Raw genomic sequence first — 22,746 nt, 5'->3', positions numbered from 1 at the left:
CCATATCTGGCTCGCGAGCCATGGGTTCCCGACCCCTGACCTAGACGAACATCAATTACTCTTCCCATCCCAATTTGGATTCAGAAAGTACCACAGCACGGAAACGCTACTCCTATCCCTTTCAGAGGCCCTTCTAAAAGCCCTAGACTCGGGCCACTCATACATTCTCGCCCTCCTAGATATATTTGCTGAATTTGACACTGTTAATCACAACACCCTCATCACCCGCCTCGCCGAAATAGGTATTACAGGCACAGCGCTACTATGGTTCCAATCTTACCTGAACAATAGGACCTACAGTGTCAAAAGTGGTCGATGCAAATCCAAGCCAAGAAGCCTTGCACAAGGAGTGTACCCCAAGGATCCTCTCATCAACCCTGTTCAATATTTATCTCACACCACTCTGCCATCTGCTATCAAAGCTGGGTTTTCAACACTTCATTTACACAGATGATGTGCAGATCCTCATACCTATTAACAGTTCGCTCTCAAATGCCCTCAACACATGGAACCAGCCCTCTCAGATATAAAAAAAAACAAACTTCTTACTGACAACCCTGGTCATTAACACCAACAAAACTGAGCTCATCTCACCACCAAACACGACATTGAACACAACTGTCTTATCCCAAGTAAGTCCGCCCACTGCACAACAAGTTCGCAGCCTTGGCGTCATTGACAACAATCTTGCGTTCAAAAAGTTCATCTCCGACACAGTTAAAAATGGATTTTTCAAGCTCCATACACTAAAGCGTATCAAACCCCTCTTACACTCCCATGACTTCTGCACAGTACTGCAAGCAACAATTCTATCAAAGATTGACTACTGCAACGCATTACTATTAGGCTTACCTAAAAAACACACTACAATCATTACAAATGCTACAAAATGCAGCTGCCCGCATTCTCACAGACACACACCACCACGACCACATCACTCCCATGCTACAGTCCCTGCACTGGCTACCTGTTTCATCCAGGATCATATACAAATCAATGACCCTAATACACAAGGCCATCCACAACCGAAACATGCAATGGTTCCCTGAACACCTGATTTTCAAAAAGACAAACCGACCGACCAGATCCCAACATCAGGCCAGACTGCTGACCCCATCGCCTAAACTTACCAAACATGCAGCCACAAAAGAACGCTCTACCATCCTAGCAGGAACCACAATATGGAACAGTATGCCCTCTGAAATGCGACAGGAACCCTGCCACAGGAAATTTAAACAAACCTGGCTGTTCAAAAAAGCCTACCCTTGACCAACTAAGACACTTTCAAGCCGCATACTTCACCTTTCAATCGCCCTGCCAACTCCCTCTCCCTCCATACCTCTCTTCCCCTAGAAAATCTCCATTCTGGATTTTTTTAATGTAAATTAAGTTCTCTGTTATGACTGTTACTCTTACATTTATATTTTTCTTTTCTCAAACTAACTGGTATACATGCTATTTGTTATTGTGATACTTAATATGTTTATTGTAAAGCTTATTGCTGAATTAGTTTGCTGTAAACTGAGGTGATATGCTTCATGTGCCGCGGTATATAAAAAAAATCCATAAATAAAGACAAAGAGAAGGAGGAAAACAGTTGAAAGATAATGACGCACCAAGTAATCAGTTTTTTCTTCTAATATCTCCAATTACATATTACCGCTAGATTTGAACTGCTTGACAGTTTTTCAACACACAAGCCTTAAGTCTTTTTTCTTTTTAAAATGTTACCGTACTATGCTGAATAATTTGCTGAATAATTTGTAATCTATACCAATTATAATTTTTTTCTTATTGTGCCTTTCTGTAAACCATTGTGATGGTGAATTAACTTAATGACTGTATAGAAGAGTTTTAAAATAAATAAGGAAAGATTGGATTCCATTTTGGACTTGATCTTTTAATTTTTGCTTGATGATTGAGACTTGATTCAAAAAGCCAAATGTTTCATACCTACTTCATAACTTTCCTGTTATTTTATTCCTATTTTTGTATGATAGGCACTATCGGAAGAAAAGGCAATTTATGATCGCTGTGGAAGCAAAAATATGTACCTGAACATTGCAGTGAATACCCTTAAGAAACTGAGGGATCAGGGAGGCAGTAAGTGTTTGTTCTACAAAGATATGTAAATCATTTGCACCTATTTACTTGCTAATAAGTTTGCTCTTCTGCTTTAAGTTGGAAGTAACATGATTAACACTGATTCTGCTAGAAAGGCCTTTTGTAGATTTTATAATTACATTTTTACTTATGTATGGTGGATAATTTAACTATAGTATAACTGCATCTTCTGAAATTTGGAAAATGGGTATTGATTAGTTTCTCCAATTTAGATCTGCAGATGTCTAGGAAAGAGAACAATGCTACTAGATCTAGAAAGCATGAAGAAAAAGGTAATTACTATTCTAATGGTTTTTTCTATAAAGATTTTTTTTCCGAGAGATGAAACCTTTTTGAACAGATGCAATTAAATACAGCTTTTTCTAATCCTACTTTCTGAAGGAAAAGGCAGTTTGAGATTGCTGTCTCTCTTACGTTCTAATATATTTTGCTTAGTGTCTTATCTGCATCAGATTTTCAGGTTGTGTTAGGGGCACATAAGAATTCTGTGCAGACCACATATGAGCATCTGTCAAAGTAGGCTTCATTTAGTTCTGCATGCAGCTTGCTGTACTCTGTGCTGTCTTTAGAGCAGTGATTCTCAACCCAGTCCTCAGGGCGCACACCTAGCCAGTTGGGTTTTCATGATATCCACAATGAATATGCGTGAGAGAGGTTTGCATACAATGGAAGCAGTGAATGCAAATCTCTCATGCATATTCGTTGTGGATAACCTGACTGGTAATGGGTACCCCAAGGGCTGGGTTGAGAAGCACTGCGTTAGAGCACCAATTGCTCAGTGCTAAACAGATGCTTGACTCTTTCATGGTTTGCAAACAGTTTCAGAATTGCTGAAGTATACATTCAGTCAGCACCATTAGCAATAGAGCAGATTAGTAACTAGAGGATGATCTTTAAGATAAAACGATTAGTCTTTGCCTGATTTCATGATCTTCCAACAATTTTCTTTAGTCATAGGTAAGGACTAGACTCTTCTCGCTCTGTCCCTTTTTAAAATGCTAAACTATAGGTAGTTTTCCAAGGATAATGCCAGTATATTTATTCTCTGAAGTGACTTGCCAATTGCACAGATGAGTTGATGTCACCACTCTACACGGATCACTACAGAGCTTTCTAGGAAATTTTTTAAATTGTTCTGGTCATGCATGGATGTTCTGTGCATTACGACCCTGTGACATGCCTCAGGTTTTGTTTTTTTCTGTATGGCAGAGTGGACCATCTTTTCTTCAAAGCAGTAGATTCCTGATCATGGGCCTTTAAGCAGTTTACCGTTTTGGACTTTCAACCTGTTGTGTGCTTTAGAATTTATTTTCACCTTAGTCTTTCACTAGTTTTGTCATTTTAAAGGAAATGTTTATTATGAACCATGGTCTGCTTCACGTACTTGGTAAAGGAAAATAACTCAGCTCTCCTGATTGTCTGCTCAAACATGTCACCAAGGGCAATTGAGTACTGAAATATTAGACTGAAGTCTATCTTGCACAGCAGACAGCCACACAAGACAAGTGATTGTCATCCGGTGCTTTAGCTCTCCAAAACCCAGAAGGTTCTAATTTGCTGTCTAAGCATGTGTGGACCTTTGTGCACTAGTGTGCCTGCATGCACGTCTCCTGAGTCTTTCATCCAATCAGCAAATAGTCAGGACATCAGTTCTCTCAGCATCCCTGCATAATTTTGTAATGCCTTCAGAAAAGAAGGGACAAAGCCCATCTAAGAAATGTAAATTGTGGGGACACAACACATAATTTACTTGATTCATAATTAAACTCTAGAATTCATTGGATGTGATAAAAGCTGTAGGTGTAACTGAGTTCAGAAAGGTTGGACAAATTCCTGGAAGAAAAGTTCATAAACGATTATTAAGATGGACTTGGGAAAATCCACTGTTTATACCTGGGATAAGCAGCATAGAATCTATCAACCTTTTAGGATCCTGCAAGATACTTGTGACCTGAATTGGTCACAGTTGAAAATGGGATGCTGGACCTGATGGACCTTTGGTCTGACCCAATATGGCAAATCTTATGTTCATATAAAATGTGCATACTGGATTTGAATACTCTTGTATGAAGTGTCTCAGACTGGATCATTATTCTATTAACTGTGGTTCCTGTGGGCGTATGTTCCTGAAGGCACTGATTTACCCTGAGCTCCAACTCAAATATGATCACCTAGGCTCAACAAAAGAGAGTAAATCAGAAACCCTTTTAGAAACAATTCAGGATCAAAGAAGCTGGGAGTCTATGGGGCTCCCAGTGCCTTTGGGGTCTCTGCCTCAGTCATGGGGGCTACCACTATGATATCCCCAGGCACTCTGAGTGAGGCAGATGCCCCTATGACCCTTGGGAGAACAAGGCATCCCCCATCCTTTTCGGAGGACTCTGAGGATTTACCCTCTGAGTAGTCTCCTCTGGAGGAAAGGCGTAAATCTCCACTGGAAGTCTTGACATTTGCCAGCTTTGTACAGTTTTTTATTTGTATTTATTGACTTATTTATTTTTTATATACCGACGTTCATGTATACACGTCACATCGGTTTACAAATAGTGTCAAATCTCAAATTAAGAACATTTGTGATATAAAAGTAAATAATCCTAAATACATAAAATTCATAATAAAGTAGACAAAATAAAATTATACGACAATATTAACCTATTTATAACTGTATGCAATAAGACGAAACTCAAGACCTTGTTTAAAAAGCCATGTTTTTATACCTTAAGTCTTGATACTTGTTTCCAACCTTTAAATATTAAGGCATAAGAACATAAGAAAATGCCATACTGGGTCAGACCCAAGGGTCCATCAAGCCCAGCATCCTGTTTCCAACAGTGGCCAATCCAGGCCAAAAGAACCTGGCAAGTATCCAAAAACTAAGTCTATTCCATGTAACCATTGCTAATGGCAGTGGCTATTCTCTAAGTGAACTTAATAGCAGGCAATGGACTTCTCCTCCAAGAACTTATCCAATCCTTTTTTAAACACAGCTATACTAACTGCACTAACCACATCCTCTGGCAACAAATTCCAGAGTTTAATTGTGCATTGAGTAAAAAAGAACTTTCTCCAATTAGTTTTAAATGTGCCCCATGCTAACTTCATGGAGTGTTCCCTAGTCTTTCTACTATCCGAAAGAGTAAATAACCGATTCACATCTACCCGTTCTAGACCTCTCATGATTTTAAACACCTCTATCATATCCCCCCACCGTCGTCTCTTCTCCAAGCTGAAAAGTCCTAACCTCTTTAGTCTTTCCTCATAGGGGAGTTGTTCCATTCCCCTTATCATTTTGGTAGCCCTTCTCTGTACCTTCTCCATCGCAATTTATATCCTTTTTGAGATGCGGCGACCAGAATTGTAAACAGTATTCAAGGTGGGGTCTCACCATGGAGCGATACAGAGGCATTATGACATTTTCCGTTTTATTCACCGTTCCCTTTCTAATAATTCCCAACATTCTGTTTGCTTTGACTGCCGCAGCACACTGAACCGACGATTTCAATGTGTTATCCACTATGACACCTAGATCTCTTTCTTGGGTGGTAGCACCTAATATGGAACCCAACATTGTGTAATTATAGCATGGGTTATTTTTCCTTATATGCATCACCTTGCACTTATCACGGGTTGCAGGATTGGTTGGTCTGGATAACGTCAGACAATGCAAGAGCCGTGGCTTACATCAGTCAGCAGAGAGGAACCAAGAACCAGCAAGTAGGAAATAGATCAGCTTATGGAATGGGCAGAAATGCATCCCCAGATCTCTGCCTTGCACATCACTGGAAAAGGCAATAAAAGAGCAGACTTTCTGAGCTAGGAAAGTCTGGACCCAGGAGAATGGGCCTTCTCAGATAAGGCGTTTCAGCTGCTTCTGGATCGCTAATCTCCCCGTTCCTAGACCTGGCGACTTTGCAATGTGATAGTTCTGTAGTTCATTTGCAGAAGAGATCTGAAGTTTTGGGAATCGATGCCCTGGTGCAAGAGTAACTTTCCTCTATGGCCCACAGAGGGATGGTGCTCTTGGTTGCCCAGGATTGGCTCAGGAGACAATGGTATGCGGATTTGCTGTAGCTCCTGGTGGATTCTCCCTTTTGACTTCAGGTACACGGAACCTGCTAAATCAGTGTCTGGTTCTTCACGAAGATCTGATTCAGTTTTGTCTTGCGGTATGGCCCTTGAGGGCTCAATTGCCAAAATGTGGATACTTGGTGGTGATTTCCACTTTACTTAGAGCTGGACAGTTCTCCACATCTTTGGCTGATGTGTGAGGACTGATTCGGTCAAGATCCTGCTCATTTTGGAATTTTTGCAGGATGGCTTGAATAAAGGCTTGGCCCTTAATTCCTTAAAGGTACAAGTAATAGCTCTCATCTGTTTCGGGGCCAGGTGAATGGTGGTTCCTTGTCTGCTCATCCTGATGTGGCATGTTTCCTGAAAGGATTGAAACATCTTCATTCTCCCTTGCAGTTTCCAGTACTCTTATGCAGTCTAAATTTGGTGTCCTGGACTTCTTAGCAGGTCCTACGTTTAGACCAATGCATAACCTGTCCTTGCGGTTACTGACCTTGAAAATGGTGTTTCTTATGGCAATTTGTTCTGTTTAGAGAGTTTCTGAGCTGCAGGCCTTGTCTTGCCGGGAGCCCTTCCTCTGGGTGACTCCAGGGGCGATACAGCTGCGTACTGTTCCTTCTTTTTTACCAAAGGTGGTCATTGAATTTCGCTTGAATGAGTCAATCTCTCTGCCTTCTCTGGACAGATGTAGGGGAGATGAGTCTGTTGCGACTCTTGGATGTTGAGAGAGGTATCTGGAGGTTACTGAGCCTTTGCAGAAAAAGGATCGCCTGTTTGTTCTTCACAGTGGTACTAAACAAGGGGAACTTCCTCGCAGGCTACCATAGCCTGCTGGATTAAGAAGGTTGTTACGACCGCGTACGATGATGCTGGCAAGTTGTTGCCTAGTCAGGTTAGGGCTCATTCCACTAGGGCTTAGGCAGTGTCATAGGCAGAAGTTAGATTGTCGTCTCCCATTGACATTTGCTGAGCAGCGACATGGTCCTCCTTACACACCTTTTCCAAGTTTTATCGTCTGGATGTACAGGCCCGGGAGGACGCAGCCTTTGCATGTGCAGTTTTGATTGGACCGTGGGTAGCCTCCCGCCCTATTGGGGAATAGCTTGGGTACATCCCACTTGCTCTGTATTCATCTGACTGGACGCTAAGAAATGAGAAATTTCTACTGACCTGATAATTTACTTTTCTTTAGGACAATCAGATGAATCCAGCTTCCCGCCTTTGACTGCCGAATGTTTCTAGTATGTGGGCCTGTGTGATTACGTGTTACAGGGATTACTGGTAAGGGTTAATGCAGGCCCTAAACTAATGTTCCTACATTCTTATCTGAGCTCAGTGTTCCCTGTTTGCCGAGTATTGAAATAGTTATGTTTTTATTCAAGTTTTTTGCTAGTCTGTCCACATTTGCTTTTGAAGAGAATACTCAGGCTGATGTAACTCCGGGATTATATATACTGTGGTGTCAGTTTGCTCAGTCTCCATCTGTTGGAAGAGGTGCATAGCCCAATTGTTCTGGATTCATCTGACTGTCCTAAAGAAAAGGGAATTATCAGGTAAGTAGTTTCAAGTTGTGCATACCTCATAGGAGACCATAAGGATCAACACACTAGACAGCCAGTTACAGCATTGCTTGTCATATGTTGATTTATGGGAATTTCATTTTTGTTTATAGGAGCTTTACAAAAAGGTAGCATGATCTAAATAGACTCTTTCTGGATTAGATCTTACAGGAGTCTCCCTCTATAAACTCCTTAAAGACTATGCGCTGACAGAGGAGCAATTGGAAGAATATGGCTATCCCCGACTAAATCCTGACAAACCGGGCAGTGCCATAATATGCAGTGGATTGACAAAAAGCTTTGTTACTGATGGTGAGTGAAACAACCTATGTGTTAACTATTCTGTGCTTGAAGATGTCTTGTCAAGACATTGCTGTGTACATAATATGCTTTCTTACAACACTTTAATTTTACACTTCTGAATATTATTTAGAAACACAGAAATGATGGCAGAAAAGGACCAAACTGTCCATCCAGTCTTCCCAGCAAGCTTTAGCAACAGCCCTGCATACAGGTCTCCACTATAATAGCATCAGGGGGTGGCATCTGCTGTGGCATACAAGTTACCCCCATTCTTAGATTCCCAAATCATTAGTCAGGGCCCATGTTGGTTACTGTCTGAGTCCAGTTTCCTCTTCTCTTATTTCTTGCCATTAAAGCAGAGAGCAATGTTGGAGTTACATCACAAGTTTAAGGCTTATTGGTTAAGGGTAGTAACTGCCACACCAGCAAGTTACCCCATGTGCTCTTTACCTAATTTCCATCCTCTAGCCTTTAGGGATCCACAGTGTTTATCCCATGCCTCTTTGAAATCTTTCACCATTTTTGTTTTCACCTGCTCCGGAAGGAAGGGCAATCCAGGCATCCACCACCCTCTCCATGAAGAAATATTTTCTGATGTTGGTTCTGAGTCGTCATCCTTGGAGTCTCTTTTCATGACCTCCTAGTTCTACTGTTTTCTTTCCAATAGCGATCTGTCAAATGTGCATCATTAAAACCTTTCAGGTATTTGAAGGTCTGTATCATATCTCCCCTGCACCTCCTCTCCTCTGGGGTATACATTTTTAGTTCCTTCAGCTTCTCCTCATAAGTCATTTGATGGGAGACCTCCCACAGTTTTTGTTGCCCTTCTCTGGACGGCCTCCATCCTGTTTCTGTCCCTTTTGAGATACGGTCTCCAGAACTGAACACAGTACTCCAGGTGAGGTCTCACCAAGAGACCTGTACAAGGGGATTATCACCTCCTTTTTCTTACTGGTTATTCCTCTCTATGCAGCCCAGCATTCTTCTGGCTTTAGCTATCGCCTTGTCACATTGTTTCACAGATGTCAGATTACTAAACAAATCACCCCAAGGTCCCTCTCTTGCTCAGTGCACAACAGCCCTTCACCCCCCATCCCAATCAGCTCTTTTGGATTACCACACCCCAGATGCATGACTCTGCACTAGGCATTGAATCCCAGCTGCCATATCTTTGACCACTGTTCAAGCTTCCTTAAATCACGCCTCATTCTCTGCTGCTTCTGACGTGGCCCCTCTGTTGCAGATCTTAATATCATCCACAAATAGACAAACTTTACCTTCTATCCCTTATACAGTGTCACTCACTAAGATGTTGAACAGGACCGATCCCAACACCAATCCCTGTAGCACTCCATTTAACACTGCACTCTTCAGAATAGGTTCCATTTACCATCACATGCTATCTTTTATCTGTCAACCAGTTGGTAATCCATGCCACCAGCTTGGTGCTCACTCCCAAGCTTCTCATTTTATTCATAAGAATCCTATGCGGGACTGCATTATAAACTTTGCTGAAATCAAAGTAGATCACATTGAGCGTTCTTCCTCGATCCAATTCTTTAGTCACCCAATCAAAAACAATAAGATTTGTCTGCCAGGACTTTCTCCTGGTGAATCCATGCTGCCTGAGTGTAGATAGTTCACCATTCTTTCCTTCAGCAGAGTCTCCATTACTTTTCTCACCACTGAGGTGAGGCTAACCGGCCTGTAGTTTCCAGCCTCCTCTCTGCTCCCACTCGTGTGAAGCGGGATCACTCGGCACATTCCTGTTTCCAGGGATCTAATGAACAGGTCATGCAGTGGACCTGCCAGCACATCTGAGCTCCCTCAGTATCCTGGGATGAATCTCATCAGGCCCCATGACTTTGTCCACTTTGTTTTCCTAGCTCTTCCCATATTTTCTGTTCTGTAAACAGTGTTTCATCTATTCCACCCCCCCTCCAATTTCTTAACTAGCAACAGTCCTTCTCCAGGGTGGTCTTTAGTAAATACAGAACTGAAGTATTTAATATTTCCGCCATTTCTTCGTCTCTCCACACATTGATCCTTTTCACCTTTCAATTTCATTATACCACTTCTGATCTTTCTCTTTTTTCTGTATCTGAAAATGTTTCGTCACCTCGCCTTTACCTCTTTGGCAATCCTTTCTTCTGCCTGACTTTGATTTTTGGTTGCTTTCCTCGTCTCCCTTCACCAGATATTCTTCCTTGTGTTCCTCTTTCTGGGATCCTTTATATTTCTTGAATGCTGTTCTTTTTGGTTTTATTTTATCAGCTGCCTCCTTTGAGAACCAGATAGGTTTCTTATTTCTCTTGCTTTTGTTTACTTTTCGAACTTATAGATTAGTTGCCTTTGCAATTGCTCTTTTTAGTTTGTCCCACTGTTCCACCTCTCCCATTTTCTCCCAGTCTTCTAGCTCTCCCTCCAGGCACTTTCTCATTTCAACAAAGTCTGTATTTTTGAAATTCAAAACTCGGATATTCATGTGTCTTCTCCATATCCTATTTGCAATACCAAACTATACCATTTGATCACTGGTGCTGAGGTGGGCACCCACCTGGACATTAGAGACATCTCCATTCCCTGTACGTACCAGAATCAGTTCAGACTGCTGGGTTATGCTTTCCCTCCAGCAGATGGAGTCAGAGAAAAGCTGAAAAGCACCCCCTAGATATACCGGAGTGCCACCTGCGATCCCTCAGTATCTTCTCTGACTCCAGCAGATTGAGAGGCATAACTTGCGGTCCTGATCCTTTCAAAAAATCTCTAAATTGGGTGTACTGGATCGGGTATACCTTTTACTAGATCAATTTACCATGGCCGTTTAACAGGTAGTAAACAGGTAGTAAAAAAAAAAAAAAAAGTAAGATCTTTCATTTCTTTGAATGTCGTGCTCGCTCTACAGGGGGTTGGCTCAAGGCAGGCTTGGCAGGGCAGAGCCCTAAAGCCTCATACCCGGTGTAGACAGTCCCTAGGTGACCAGGGGGAGTATTTACAGGTGGGCCGGTCACGCTCCCCCCCCTCCCCCCCCCCCAGTTTTTGTATATGCCAGAGCCTTGTACTCTGAAGGGGGCTCCCTTATCCTCAGAGGCTGTTTAAAAAAAAAAAAAAAAGACAGCCCAAGTCCTGTTGGTGGCAGGCTATATCTTACCGGTTACTTGCCCCAGCCTGCCGTATAAGGGTCCCGGGACTCTGGAGGGGGTGGCCTTGTCACCCGGCGCGTTTCTCTGTGCGGGCAGTTTTGGCACGCTTTTACTGTTTTCTCGGTTGAGCCGGGATGCCGCGGTCTTCGGCCTGCGGTAGTGCGGGGGCGTGACTCTCCCGGGAGGGTCTCTGCTCCCGATGTATTCCCGGGGGCGAGGGACCCTCTCGGGGGCCGAGTGCTGCCCGCGGGTCTTCGTCCTCGCAGCCACGGAGAGTTGCTTCGCTTCAGAGGCAGAAGCCGGCTCCGCCTCTAATCGCTGAAGGAGCGGCGGCCATCTTGGCCACACCGGACCTAGAGGAATCAGCGTCAGAGGAGGAATCAGACTTCCCCCCTCACTTTCCTCCAGCCCTAAGCCCGCAGCGGGTCAGGAATTTCGGGGTTCCTCTTTCACCCCGGCCCCGGGGGGGAGAATTTAAAGGGGCCAACCCCGTTTTCCTCCCGATTTGTGCTTTTGATGCACAAAGTCTTCCTAGAGGCAGAATCTGGTTGGGAGGATTCGGGGCCTCCCCCCACCCCCCTAAGGTCCCTAAGGTAGTGCTGGACCAGGGGAAGGCAGGGGCTCGTTGCCCCCATCCTCAGGCAGATGCTGAGCTCCCAGGACCCTCTGTCTCCCGCGGGGGGAGGGGACTTGGGCGGACAAGTGGCAGTAGAAGGGGATGATCCCCAAGTTCTCAGGTTGTTCGGTATGGACGAGCTGGAACACTTGATCCCACAAGTGTTGAAGGAGCTGGGCATTCCGGCGCCCCAGCTGGAGGAGGATAATTCCCCAGGGGATGAGGTTTTGGCGGGTCTCCGTGGGCTGCCCAACACATTCCCCTTTCATTCCAAATTGTATCAGATTGTTTCTAAGGAGGCTTCCTTATGGGTCAGTAGGGCTATGGACAAGTTGTACCCCCTACCGACCAAGTCTTTGGCTCTCCTCCAGGTTCCCAAAGTGGACTCAGTTGTCACGGCCATGGTAAAGCACACTACTATTCCCGTAACGGGGGGGGACGGCACTTAAAGATATCCAGGATCAGAAGCTGGAGGTCTTATTGAAGCGCATATTTGAAGTATCCGCATTGGGCATCCAGGCAGCGGTCTGTAACAGCCTAATGCAGCAGGCCATGCTTCGCTGGGTTCAACAATTACTTACAGCCCAGGACCTCCCTCCGGGAGAGGCGGAGCAGGCGCTAACCACATGGAGGCTGCGGTCGCTTATACTGCGGACGCCTTATATGATCTTCTTCGGACTTCGGCTCGAACTATGTCCTCGGCAGTTTCCGCAAAGCGGCTCCTCTGGCTTCGTCGCTGGGCAGCAGATGCTGCCTCTAAGTCCCGTTTTTAGGGTCCTTCCCTTTCGGGGGAAATGGTTATTTGGAGATGAGCTGGAACAGCTCATGAAGGACTTGGGAGATAAGGTTTATAAGTTACCAGAGGACAAGCCCAAACGATCTCGACCCTTTGGCGCTTCCCGGAGCCAGTTTTGGGAGCAACGTAGTTTCCCTGGGGGGAAGGGGTGCTTCCTTCCCTCAGAGGCAGTAGGCGTATCGCTCACAGTCTTGGACTCCTTCCTTTCGTGGTAGACGGCCTCAACTTGCGGGAGCGTCACAGGCCTTTACCTCCAATAAGACACAATGAGGAGGCGCCGACCCATTCCTTCACTCCGCACATCAGGGGTCGGCTGTCCCTGTTGCTGGAGGAGTGGGTCAAAATAACATCGGACCAGTGGGTCCTCGACATTATAAGACAGTTACGTTTTGGATTTTGTTCGTCTGCTCCACGACATGTTCCTGGTATCCCCCTGCGGTCCTCCCGAGAAGCAACAGGTGATAGCACACACGTTGGATCGTCTTCAAGCGCTGGGGGCGGTGGTTTCAGTTCCTCATGCGGAACGTCGTACCGGTCGATATTCAATTTACTTCGTGTCTCCAAAGAAGGAAGGGATGTTTCGTCCAATTCTGGATTTGAAGCAGGTCAACAGAGCCCTACGCATCCCACGTTTTCAGATGGAGACGCTCAGATCAGTGATTGCAGCCGTCCACAAGGGAGAATATATGGCTTCTTTGGATCTCACCGAGGCGTATCTTCACATAGACATTCAGGAGCATCACCAGAGATTTCTGGGGAGCATTATCAGTTTTGCGCCCTGCCGTTTGGTCTGGCGACAGCCCCCAGAATATTTACCAAGATGTTGGTGGTCGTCACAGCGTACCTTCGCCGCCAGGGGATTCTGGTTCATCCCTATTTGGACGATTGGCTCATATGGGCAAAGTCTGAGGCGCTTTGCAAGTTAGCGGTTCAATCGGTTGTGGATCAACTGCAAGCGCTCGGTTGGGTAATCAACTTTGTGAAGTCGCCTCATCCCAACCCAGCAGATGGAATTTCTGGGAGCCCGATTTGACACCTCAACAGGGAAGGTCTTTCTGCCGCAGCAGCGGATGGTCAATTTAATGACTCGGGTGAGGGGCCTGTTGGACCTCCCATTGCCTACGGCCTGGGATTATTTACAGGTGCTTGGGCATATGGCGTCTACTCTGGAACTGGTTCCTTGGGCTTTTGCTCATATGCGTCCTTTGCAGGGGGCACTACTTTCCTGCTGGGACCACAAGTCTGAGGACTGTCAGCTGATTTTACCACTGTTGGAACCCGCAAAGTACAGTCTCAGTTGGCAGTTATCCCCCGAACAACTTCTCCAAGGGATGGATTTGGAACCTCCGCATTGGATCATAGTCACAACGGATGCTAGTTTGACCGGCTGGGGAGCAGTCTGTCAATCCAGAGCGGTGCAGGGCAAATGGTCCCCTTGGCAAGCCACATGGTCGATCAATCGGTTAGAGACCAGGGCGGTCTGTCTAGCCTTATGTCAATTTCTCCCATTGGTGCACTGCAAAGCGGTGGGGAATCCTCTCTGACAACGCGACAACCATGGCATACATAGACAAGGGGGCACGAGAAGTCGTCGGGTAGCTGCAGAAGTGAGTCGTTTGGCCTGGGCGGAGTGTCATTTGGCCCGCATAATAGCGTCTCACATTGCCGGCGTGGACAACGTACAGGTGGATTTTCTCAGTCGGCAACATCTGGATCCCGGAGATTGGGAACTGTCCTCAGAGGCGATGAACCTCATTGTTTGCCGGTGGGGAACTCCGCGCTTGGATCTCATGGTGACCCGGTTAAATGCCAAGGCGGCTCGTTTCTTCAGTCGCAGAAGAGAACACGGGTAGGAAGGAGTGGATGCTCTGGCGCTTCCGTGGCCTCACCACATACTTCCGTGGCCTCTGGTGGGAAAGATTCTAAGGTGCAGGGGTCCAGTTATCCTAGTGGCTCCGGAGTGGCCAAGAAGGCCATGGTTTGCAGACCTTGTCAACCTAGCGATCGACGGCCCCTTGCTTCTCGGGCATCTCCCGAAACTTCTGAAACAGGGTCCAGTATTTTTCGATCTCGCGGATCGCTTTTGTCTGGCGGCTTGGTTTATGAGAGGTGGCAACTGAGGAAGAAATGTTACCCGGAGGCTGTAATTTCTACTCTTCTTAGAGCTCACAAGACTTTGACGTCCCTTACTTATTCTAGAGTTTGGAAGGTCTTTGATTCCTGGTGCAGTGAATCGGGGGTGTCCCCACGGAGGGCATCTGTGGGCCATATCCTCGCGTTTTTGCAGAGTGGGTTGCAAAAAGGACTGGCCTACAGTTCTCTTCGAGTACAGGTAGCAGCCCTGGGCTGTCTACGGGGCAAAATTCACTGTTCTTCTGTGGCCTGTCACCCGGATGTGTCTCGGTTCTTGCACGGGGGTCGAAATTTGCGTCCTCTGGTAAGGGCGCCCTGTCCATCTTGGAGCTTGAATTTGGTTCTTAGAGGACTCTGCGCTTCACCATTCGAGCCTATTAAGTGAGCCACTATGAAGGATCTGACTCTCAAGGCGGTTTTTCTGGTGGCTATTGCTTCAGCGCGTCGGGTTTCGGAACTACAGGCGTTGTCATGCAGGGAGCCATTCTTGCGTATTTCTGAGTCTGGGATGTCCTTGCGGACGGTTCCTTCCTTTTTGTCTAAAGTGGTTTCGGCCTTTCACGTGAATCAGTCTGTGGAACTGCCTGCCTTCTCTGAGGAAGATCTCCGTTCTGTTCGTGACCTGAAACGCTCGTGACTTGAAACGCAAAAGTCCGGATACTTTTGCGGTATTTAGAGGTGACCAATGATTTTCGGAGGTCGGATCATCTGTTTGTTTTGTGGAATGGTCCAAAGAAGGGGCTTCAGGCTTCTAAGACTACTATCGCCCGTTGGTTCAAGGGCATGATTGCTTCTGCATACATCTGTGGTGGTACCTGATGGGCTTAAGGCTCACTCTCTCAGGGCTCAGGCGGCGTCCTGGGCTGAAAGTCAGTTTGTGTCGCCCCAGGAAATTTGCAGGGCGGCCACTTGGAAGTCATTGCACACGTTTGCTAGACATTATCGGTTGGATGTCAGGGGTCCAGCGGCGGATTCCTTCAGCACCAGTGTGCTTCGAGCGGGACTCTCCGGGTCCCACCCCATTTAAGGTGGCTCGGGTACATCCCAGCAGTCTGGACTGATCCTGGTACGTACAGGGAAAGGAAAATTAGTTTCTTACCTGATAATTTTCGTTCCTGCAGTACCAAGGATCAGTCCAGATGCCCGCCCAAGTTTCATATGGGAGAGTCCGCTCATATTCTCTTCCAGTTTCTGATTCTGTAGAGAATGTGTGATGTGTATAGGTTCAATTATTCTGTTTTTTCCGTGCAAGGTTCTATTTGTTCTAGTCATGGGTTCTTTAAAAAAGAAAAAAAACAGAACTCATTTGACGGCATGAGTGAGAGCGTTGTTTTTCATTCTGCTTTGATATTCTTATACTGAGGGATCGCAGGTGGCACTCCGGTATATCTAGGGGATGCTTTTCAGCTTTTCTCTGACTCCATCTGCTGGAGGGGAGGCATAACCCAGCAGTCTGGACTGATCCTTGGTACTACAGGAACGAAAATTATCAGGTAAGAAACTAATTTTCCTTTAGTGCACACTAAGTTGAGTATAACTCCCTCCCTTGTAAGTTCCATTACCATTTGTTTGAACACAGCTTCTTGCAGGGTGTCCACTCTGTCTCTCTCTGTTTCTGTTACTTTCCGCAGAAGGGATTCTCCAGTCTTATGTCCCAAAGATTAAAATCTCCAACAGTCAATGCTTCTCCCTTTTTTTTCTCACCTTTTGGATGTCTTCAACCAGATCTGTCTAGTTCTTCCATTTGAGTTGGAGGCCTGTAAACCACTCCAGTAAAAATGGATGCACCATCCTTCTTTTTTTTTTTTTTTTTTTTTTTTTTTTTAGGGTGCTTCTTTACCCCCACCTTCCTTGCAGTTCAGTTGCTTGGATATTGTATTTGACAAAGAGCTACTCCTCCCCCTTTCTCTGTCTTTCCTTAAGTTACAGCCCAGTATGGCTGTATCCCAATCAGGAGAATCCATGAACCATGTCTCATAGCTTTCTGGCTTCTTTCCTTCAGGTTACTGCTCTTCCTGGACGAACTTTGAGCCTTATTCAGCTGACTTTTGTTATTCCCTTCACCCATTTGCTTTAGAATTGAGGGGTGACTTTCCAATTTCCTTCTGTTACCCCCGTCATCTAGTTTAAATGTTTTATGGCATAGGATTTGAATTTGTCTCTTAGGATCCTTTTCCTGCCACAGACAGATATAAGCCATCTGGCATGTTTTCATGGGCAGTGTAGAAGAGGAGGAGTTCACCATCCTCCTGCTTAGCAGGAGAAGAAAACATTCAGTGGCCACAACACACTGGTTGAGAACCACTTCTCTAGGGTTATGTTTCTACACAGAGAGCACCCCAAGATAACAATTGCCACCCCCCACCCCCCCCAGAAAGCATATTTATCATTGGGGTCTATCACAAATGATGCATTCATACAGGGGCCTCTGAAGCCATTAGCCTTCTGAGGCATTAGCCAGTAAATTAAATGAGGAAAATTAATCAAATGACTCAAAGAAAACTCTTCAACCAGAGCCAAATGTTTAAATGCAGCAGCAGTGTTTCCCACCTTAGTCCTGGAGTCTTTACTCAACAGGTCTGATTTTCAGGTTATCCACAAGAAATGCAAGTTAGCTTACTTGTCATCAAGGTTCTCTGTAAACAGCAGGATGATGTCGTCAAACAGCAGCAATGCAATGCAGGCCCAGCTGTCAGAGCTCAAAGTCTGAGCAAGCATAGGTGTTCCCTCATATGTATGCTGCCTCCATAGCTTAAGCTTTATCGGGATCGTTGTCTCTCCAAGGAGGGGAGGGCAGGTATTAAGTATACCTGATTTATCTTGCTGTCAATGGAGAACCCTGTTTATAGGTAAGCGCACACTTGCTTTCTTTGACAAGCTGGCATGAAACAGCCAAAATGCATGGGGAGTCCAAGCTGATTACATTCTGGAGCCACTTCAAAACAGACAACCCTGACCCTGAAAGAGCGTTTTATTCTTGAGGAAATTCTGCGCTACTGTGGAATGCACAATTTGTGCAGAATTCCCCTCCACAGAATATTTTTGCTCAGAATTTGGAATTGCCTGGTGGGTCACGAGCGGAGGCCATTTCACGGCTGAAGTCAAGGAAGGTCTGTTGGCCACAAGCAGAACCCATTCCACTTGTGGCTGAAGACGGAGACCCTAATGGGCTGTGAGCGGAGCCCATCCGGCTGGCGGCTGAAGATGGAGGCCCTGTGTGTGTGTCTGTGATTTGGGACCTGTGAATGTGTAAGAGGGATTTTGTGATGGTGCATGTTTGTGTGAGAGAGGGAGCCCATGTGAAGGAATGTGAGAGAGCCTATACATAGGGTGTGTACGAGAAGGAGCTTGTGTGGGTGTGCATCTGCAAAAGAGAGATGGAGCCTGTGTGTGTGAAAGAGAGGGATTCTGCATAAGAGGGTGTATGTGTGAGAGCTTGGATGAGGGGTTGTATGTGTGCTCGAGAGAGGGAGCCTGGATGAAGGGGGGTATGTTAGAGAAGGAACCTATGTGAAGGGTTGTATGAGAAAGTGGTTAAACTCTGCGAGTGGAAGGATGGGGATGAAGATAGTGGCAGGGATTGAGCCTGGAGGGGGAGGGGTGAGAGAGTGGTGACGGAGGAGGTAGCCTGAGAGGGCAAAGTGAAAGGGGTCTTGCCAGGGGAGTAGGAAGATAGGATGGAAGGGGCATTCCTACAGTGCTCTTGTAGGTTAATTCTGCTCAAAATATTACTCAGTTTTAAATAACTTTCTGTATTACATGTTGAGTTAATTATTCATACTGATGATTATTTGATTTTGACCAATATAAAGTATGCAGAATTTTAAAATTTTGTGAGCAGAATTCCCCAGGAGTAGGGTTGAATAGCCAGTGGTACTAGCTCCCTAGCCTCTCTCTCACTCTCCTCATAGCAGAATCTGCCTCTCCTTCTGAGGACTCCTTCCAAGGGAAGTATACTTCATTTTCTTGTGTTTGAAAGGAGTTGGTGTGTTTTATTTAAAAGTGTGTTTGGCCCCTTTAAGGTACTACCACTAACAAGGAGAAGCAGTTCCTATGTTGAGTGGCAGCAGGGGGATGCAGAATAGATTCAGTGGGTTCTGCTGATGGTAAGGGTTCGGGGCCACATTAAGTGTTTGGAGAGAGAGGCAGTCACAGCTGTGAAAATTAGTGCCGTGTGCTTGCAGCTGTGCGCTTGTAGCATTGAGTGAGATGCAGTGCCTGGCCTCTGGCAATAGAAGAGAGCTGCATGTCTCTGAGGTATGCGCTGCTTCTGTTGGTGCAGGGGGGCAGCTTAGGGGCCTATTTGACCCCCACAAGAGACTAAGAAAAGAGTGTCAAAAAAAAAAAAAAAAGAATTCCTGTGGTCCAGTGTCTGAAACTGCGGGAGCACAGACGTCTTGTCTCCTGTGGGCCCAATGGGCTCGGGAGAGGGTAATGTGGTTTCCCCTATGGCAAAGGGATCTAGTCTCATGGTGCAGTGCTGGAAATTTCTGACACAGATGTTGAGAGTTCTGCATCAGAGGAGCCCTTTTCTGAAGGCTTTGTCCTTTTGAAGCAAAATGTGCAGTGGCAGCCATCTTGTCCTCTGCTGCAGGCCTGGTGATCTCAGGAGAGGTTATTGCAGTTTCCTCTCTAGCAGAGGGGTGTGGTGACCCATGGGGCAACACTTCCAGGAATTCTAACATGGATATGGGGGATTCTGCATCAGAGGAACCCTTTTCGCAGACTTTGTGCTTTTGATGCACAGAATCTTGCTATTGAACAGAGATGAGGTTAAGTATCTCTCTATGAAGAGATTCTTTATGGGGAGCTGGTGGTGCCCTTGCTCCCTACAAAAAAGGGGAGTTAAGTCTAAGCTGCTGGAATTTGGCTTGGATATATCAGTGGGGGAGGGAATGGGGTGGTGCTACTGGTTGTCTCTCCTGGAGGTTTCCCCTGGTTCCCTTGGAATGAAATATGAATTGAGATGAGGGGAAATGGCTAGTATCTAAAGTGGGGATGACCTGAGAGGGTCTCTAAGAGGAGATTACTTTCCCGAAGGACCTGTCAAAATGAGATAAACAAGCATGTGACGTCAGACCATGAAGATCTGAGTGTGTCCTTTCCTTGGAGCAGTTAAGGAAGGAGTGGGATGTTCCAGAATCTGGGCTGAAAGTTGATGGTGCTCTGGAGAGTCTATATCCTTAGCCAGAGTCTTGTGGTCTTTGGGGCAACTGCAGAAACTTTTCCCAGTTAGGGGCTGTGTAGCACTTAAGAATTCTCAGGATTGCAAGATAGGGCTTCATTACAGGAAGATCTTTGAGGTTTCTATTCTGGCACTTTGGACTGCGGAATGCATTAGTTTCCTAGCATGGCCTGGTTCATGCTGGTTGCAACGGATCCCCTTGACTAAATCTTTCTGTCAGAGGCAGATCTGAAAGATGGAGTGGCATTGATTAGGATGTATGCAAGAAATATAGTGTTTATGGTTTTCAGCCCAGCATCTTCTGACTTTGTCATTGGGTAGTGGATGTGTGGTCCAAATCTCAATTGAGGTCCAGACAGCCCACTCAGGAAAGTTCTGATTCTGGCTCCAGGGAGGGGGGACTGAAGGATTGCAATAAAATGTGGTTGGCTTATTCGCCAAACATGAGTAACACTAGACCAGTGGATCCCGTCTGTGGTTCTGATTTTGCACCCGTGCTGTGTTGAAACCCTCGTGTCTCTGGGTTACTCCAAGGTCAAGTTCTGGCCACACTAGAGTTGAAAGTAGAGGTTCCTGTGCCCACAGAGAAACGAGGGCAAGATATTCCATCTGTTTTGTAGTTCCCAAAAAGGAAGGCACATTTTCATCCCATCCTAGATCTTAAGTGAATGCTTCCTTACAAATGTCACTTTCACATGGAGACGCTGTGCGTGATTATTGCAGCGATCGGCAATATGAATTTGACATCCCTAGATCTCATAGAGGCTTATTTATATATTCCTATTCGGGATGCGCATCAAAGGTTCTCTTAGGTTCCGGAGTTGGGGAAACATTATTTTTGAGCTCTTCCTCTTGGGCTCACTATGGCACCTCACACATTTACCAAGGGGATGGTGATTATGGCAACAATCTCTGCAGGAAGGGCATTCTGGTATACCTTTATCTGGCTGACTGGCTCTTTTGGGCAATATCAAGAGAGGTTTGCTAGCAGTCAGTGCATTGGGTGTTACAGTCCCTGGGCTAAGTTATAAATAGGGCAGGGAACTGCCTGCTTCCCTCTGTTGTTGGGATACCTAGGAGTGCAATTCAAAACCATAGAGAGCAAAGTGTTTCTTAATTCACGGAGGATATTCAAGTTACAGAACCTGGTTCGGCAGTTGCTACAATTTGAGTCCCAGGATCTGGGACTGCTTGCAGATGCTTGGCTTCATGGCGTCTATGCTGGATAAGAACATTAGAGCATGCCATACTGGGTTAGACCAAGGGTCCATCAAGCCCAGCATCCTGTTTCTATCAGTGGCCAATCCAGGCCATAAGAACCTGGCAAGTACCCAAAAACTGTCTATCCCATGCTATTGATGCCAGTAATAGCAGTGGACTATTTTCTAAGTCAGCTTAATAGCAAGTAATGGACTTCTCCAATAACTTATCCAAACCTTTTTTAAACCGAACTGTACTAACCACATCCCCGGGCGACAAATTCCCGAGCTTAGTTGTGCATTGAGTGAAAAAGAACTTTCTCCAATTAGTTTTAAATGTGTCACATGCTAACTTCATGGAGTGCCCCCTAATCCTTCTATTATCCAAAAGAGAAAATAACAGATTCACTTTCACCTGTTCTAGACCTTTCATGATTTTAAACACCTCTCATATCCCCCCTCGGCTGTCTCTTCTCCAAGCTGAAAAGTCTTAACCTCTTTAGTCTTTCCTCATATGTGAGCTGTTCCATCCCCTTTATTTTTAGTTTTTATATACCGATCTTCTTGCATTAGATACAAATCAAACCGGTTTACATGGAACAAAAAACTGCCTGTAAGGCGATACATGGAATCAAGAACTTACAGTATAATAAACTGGGCAACATATTTATAAATTTAACTGACCAGAGAAAAACAATTTACATTACATAGTCATAAATGACCTAAAAGAGATCAATCCATTTAGTTGGGAATGGATCTATTAGGGTAAAGAATAAGATGATAAGCAGAGGTCTAGTCATAGAGAAAATACAAGGAGGATAAAACTAGAGGGTATCTGAGGGTCTCTTAAAAGGGACCATGGGTTAGCGAAAAGAGTGGGATATGAGAGAGAATTTAAACCACCAAACCAAATTTGTGAAGAGAAATGAGCAGGGATGAGTTGCAAAATAGAACATTTTGGTTACCCTTCTCTGTACCTTCTCCATCACAACTATATCTTTTTGTGAGATGAAGCGACTAGAATTGTCCACAGTATTCAAGGTGTGGTCTCACCATGGAGCAATGCAGAGGCATTATGACATTTTTCTGTTTTATTCACCATTCCTTTTCTAATAATTCCCAACATTGTTTGCTTTTTTGGATCTGGTACACTAGTCATTCATACATTATGCATCTGTTGTGGAGGAGAGCTACTGTTTTAATGAAACCCCCAGTTGGAGGTCTTTGATCTGTTTACCCATTGTTGGAGAGTTCACTTTGAGACTCTTGATGACTCTCGCAAGACAATAAGGAAAAGGGAATGAGGCTAAAGATTCCAGATTGGTTGGTACTCACAACAGATGCCAAACTAAAGGGATGAAGGGCTATTTGTCAAACAGCCCAGGGTTTATGGTCAATGGATGTGACCTGTTCCAGTAACTGTCTGGAAACCAGAGCAATCCAGAAGGCATTGCTACTGCTTTTGCCACTTGTCTGTGACTGGGCAGTGAGGGTCTTTCTGACAACATGGTAGCCTACAACAGTCGGCAAGGAAGCACCAGGAGCCAAGCATTTTTCTTAAGAGGTTCAGGAATTTTTTTGTTGGGCAGAAAAGCACCTCTTGATTCGGTTAGCATC

At 45.3% G+C, this 22,746-nt stretch overlaps 1 protein-coding gene across 3 annotated transcripts in view; it reads left to right on the top strand.

Annotated features, from left to right (window-relative positions):
* Positions 1-22,746, top strand: part of LOC115093962 (RNA exonuclease 1 homolog) — a 298,859-nt gene that overhangs the window by 88,779 nt on the left and 187,334 nt on the right. For all 3 annotated transcript variants that reach the window (XM_029606496.1, XM_029606504.1, XM_029606512.1), the window contains exons 7-9: positions 2,001-2,103; positions 2,337-2,396; positions 7,917-8,066. In XM_029606496.1, coding sequence (XP_029462356.1) covers positions 2,001-2,103; positions 2,337-2,396; positions 7,917-8,066 — 313 coding nt within the window. The remainder of the gene's footprint in view (positions 1-2,000; positions 2,104-2,336; positions 2,397-7,916; positions 8,067-22,746) is intronic.

This window comes from Rhinatrema bivittatum, chromosome 1, assembly GCF_901001135.1.
Source record: "Rhinatrema bivittatum chromosome 1, aRhiBiv1.1, whole genome shotgun sequence".
In the NCBI taxonomy this organism is placed as follows: Eukaryota; Metazoa; Chordata; class Amphibia; order Gymnophiona; family Rhinatrematidae; genus Rhinatrema; species Rhinatrema bivittatum.
This window is presented reverse-complemented; position numbering and strand designations above follow the sequence as displayed.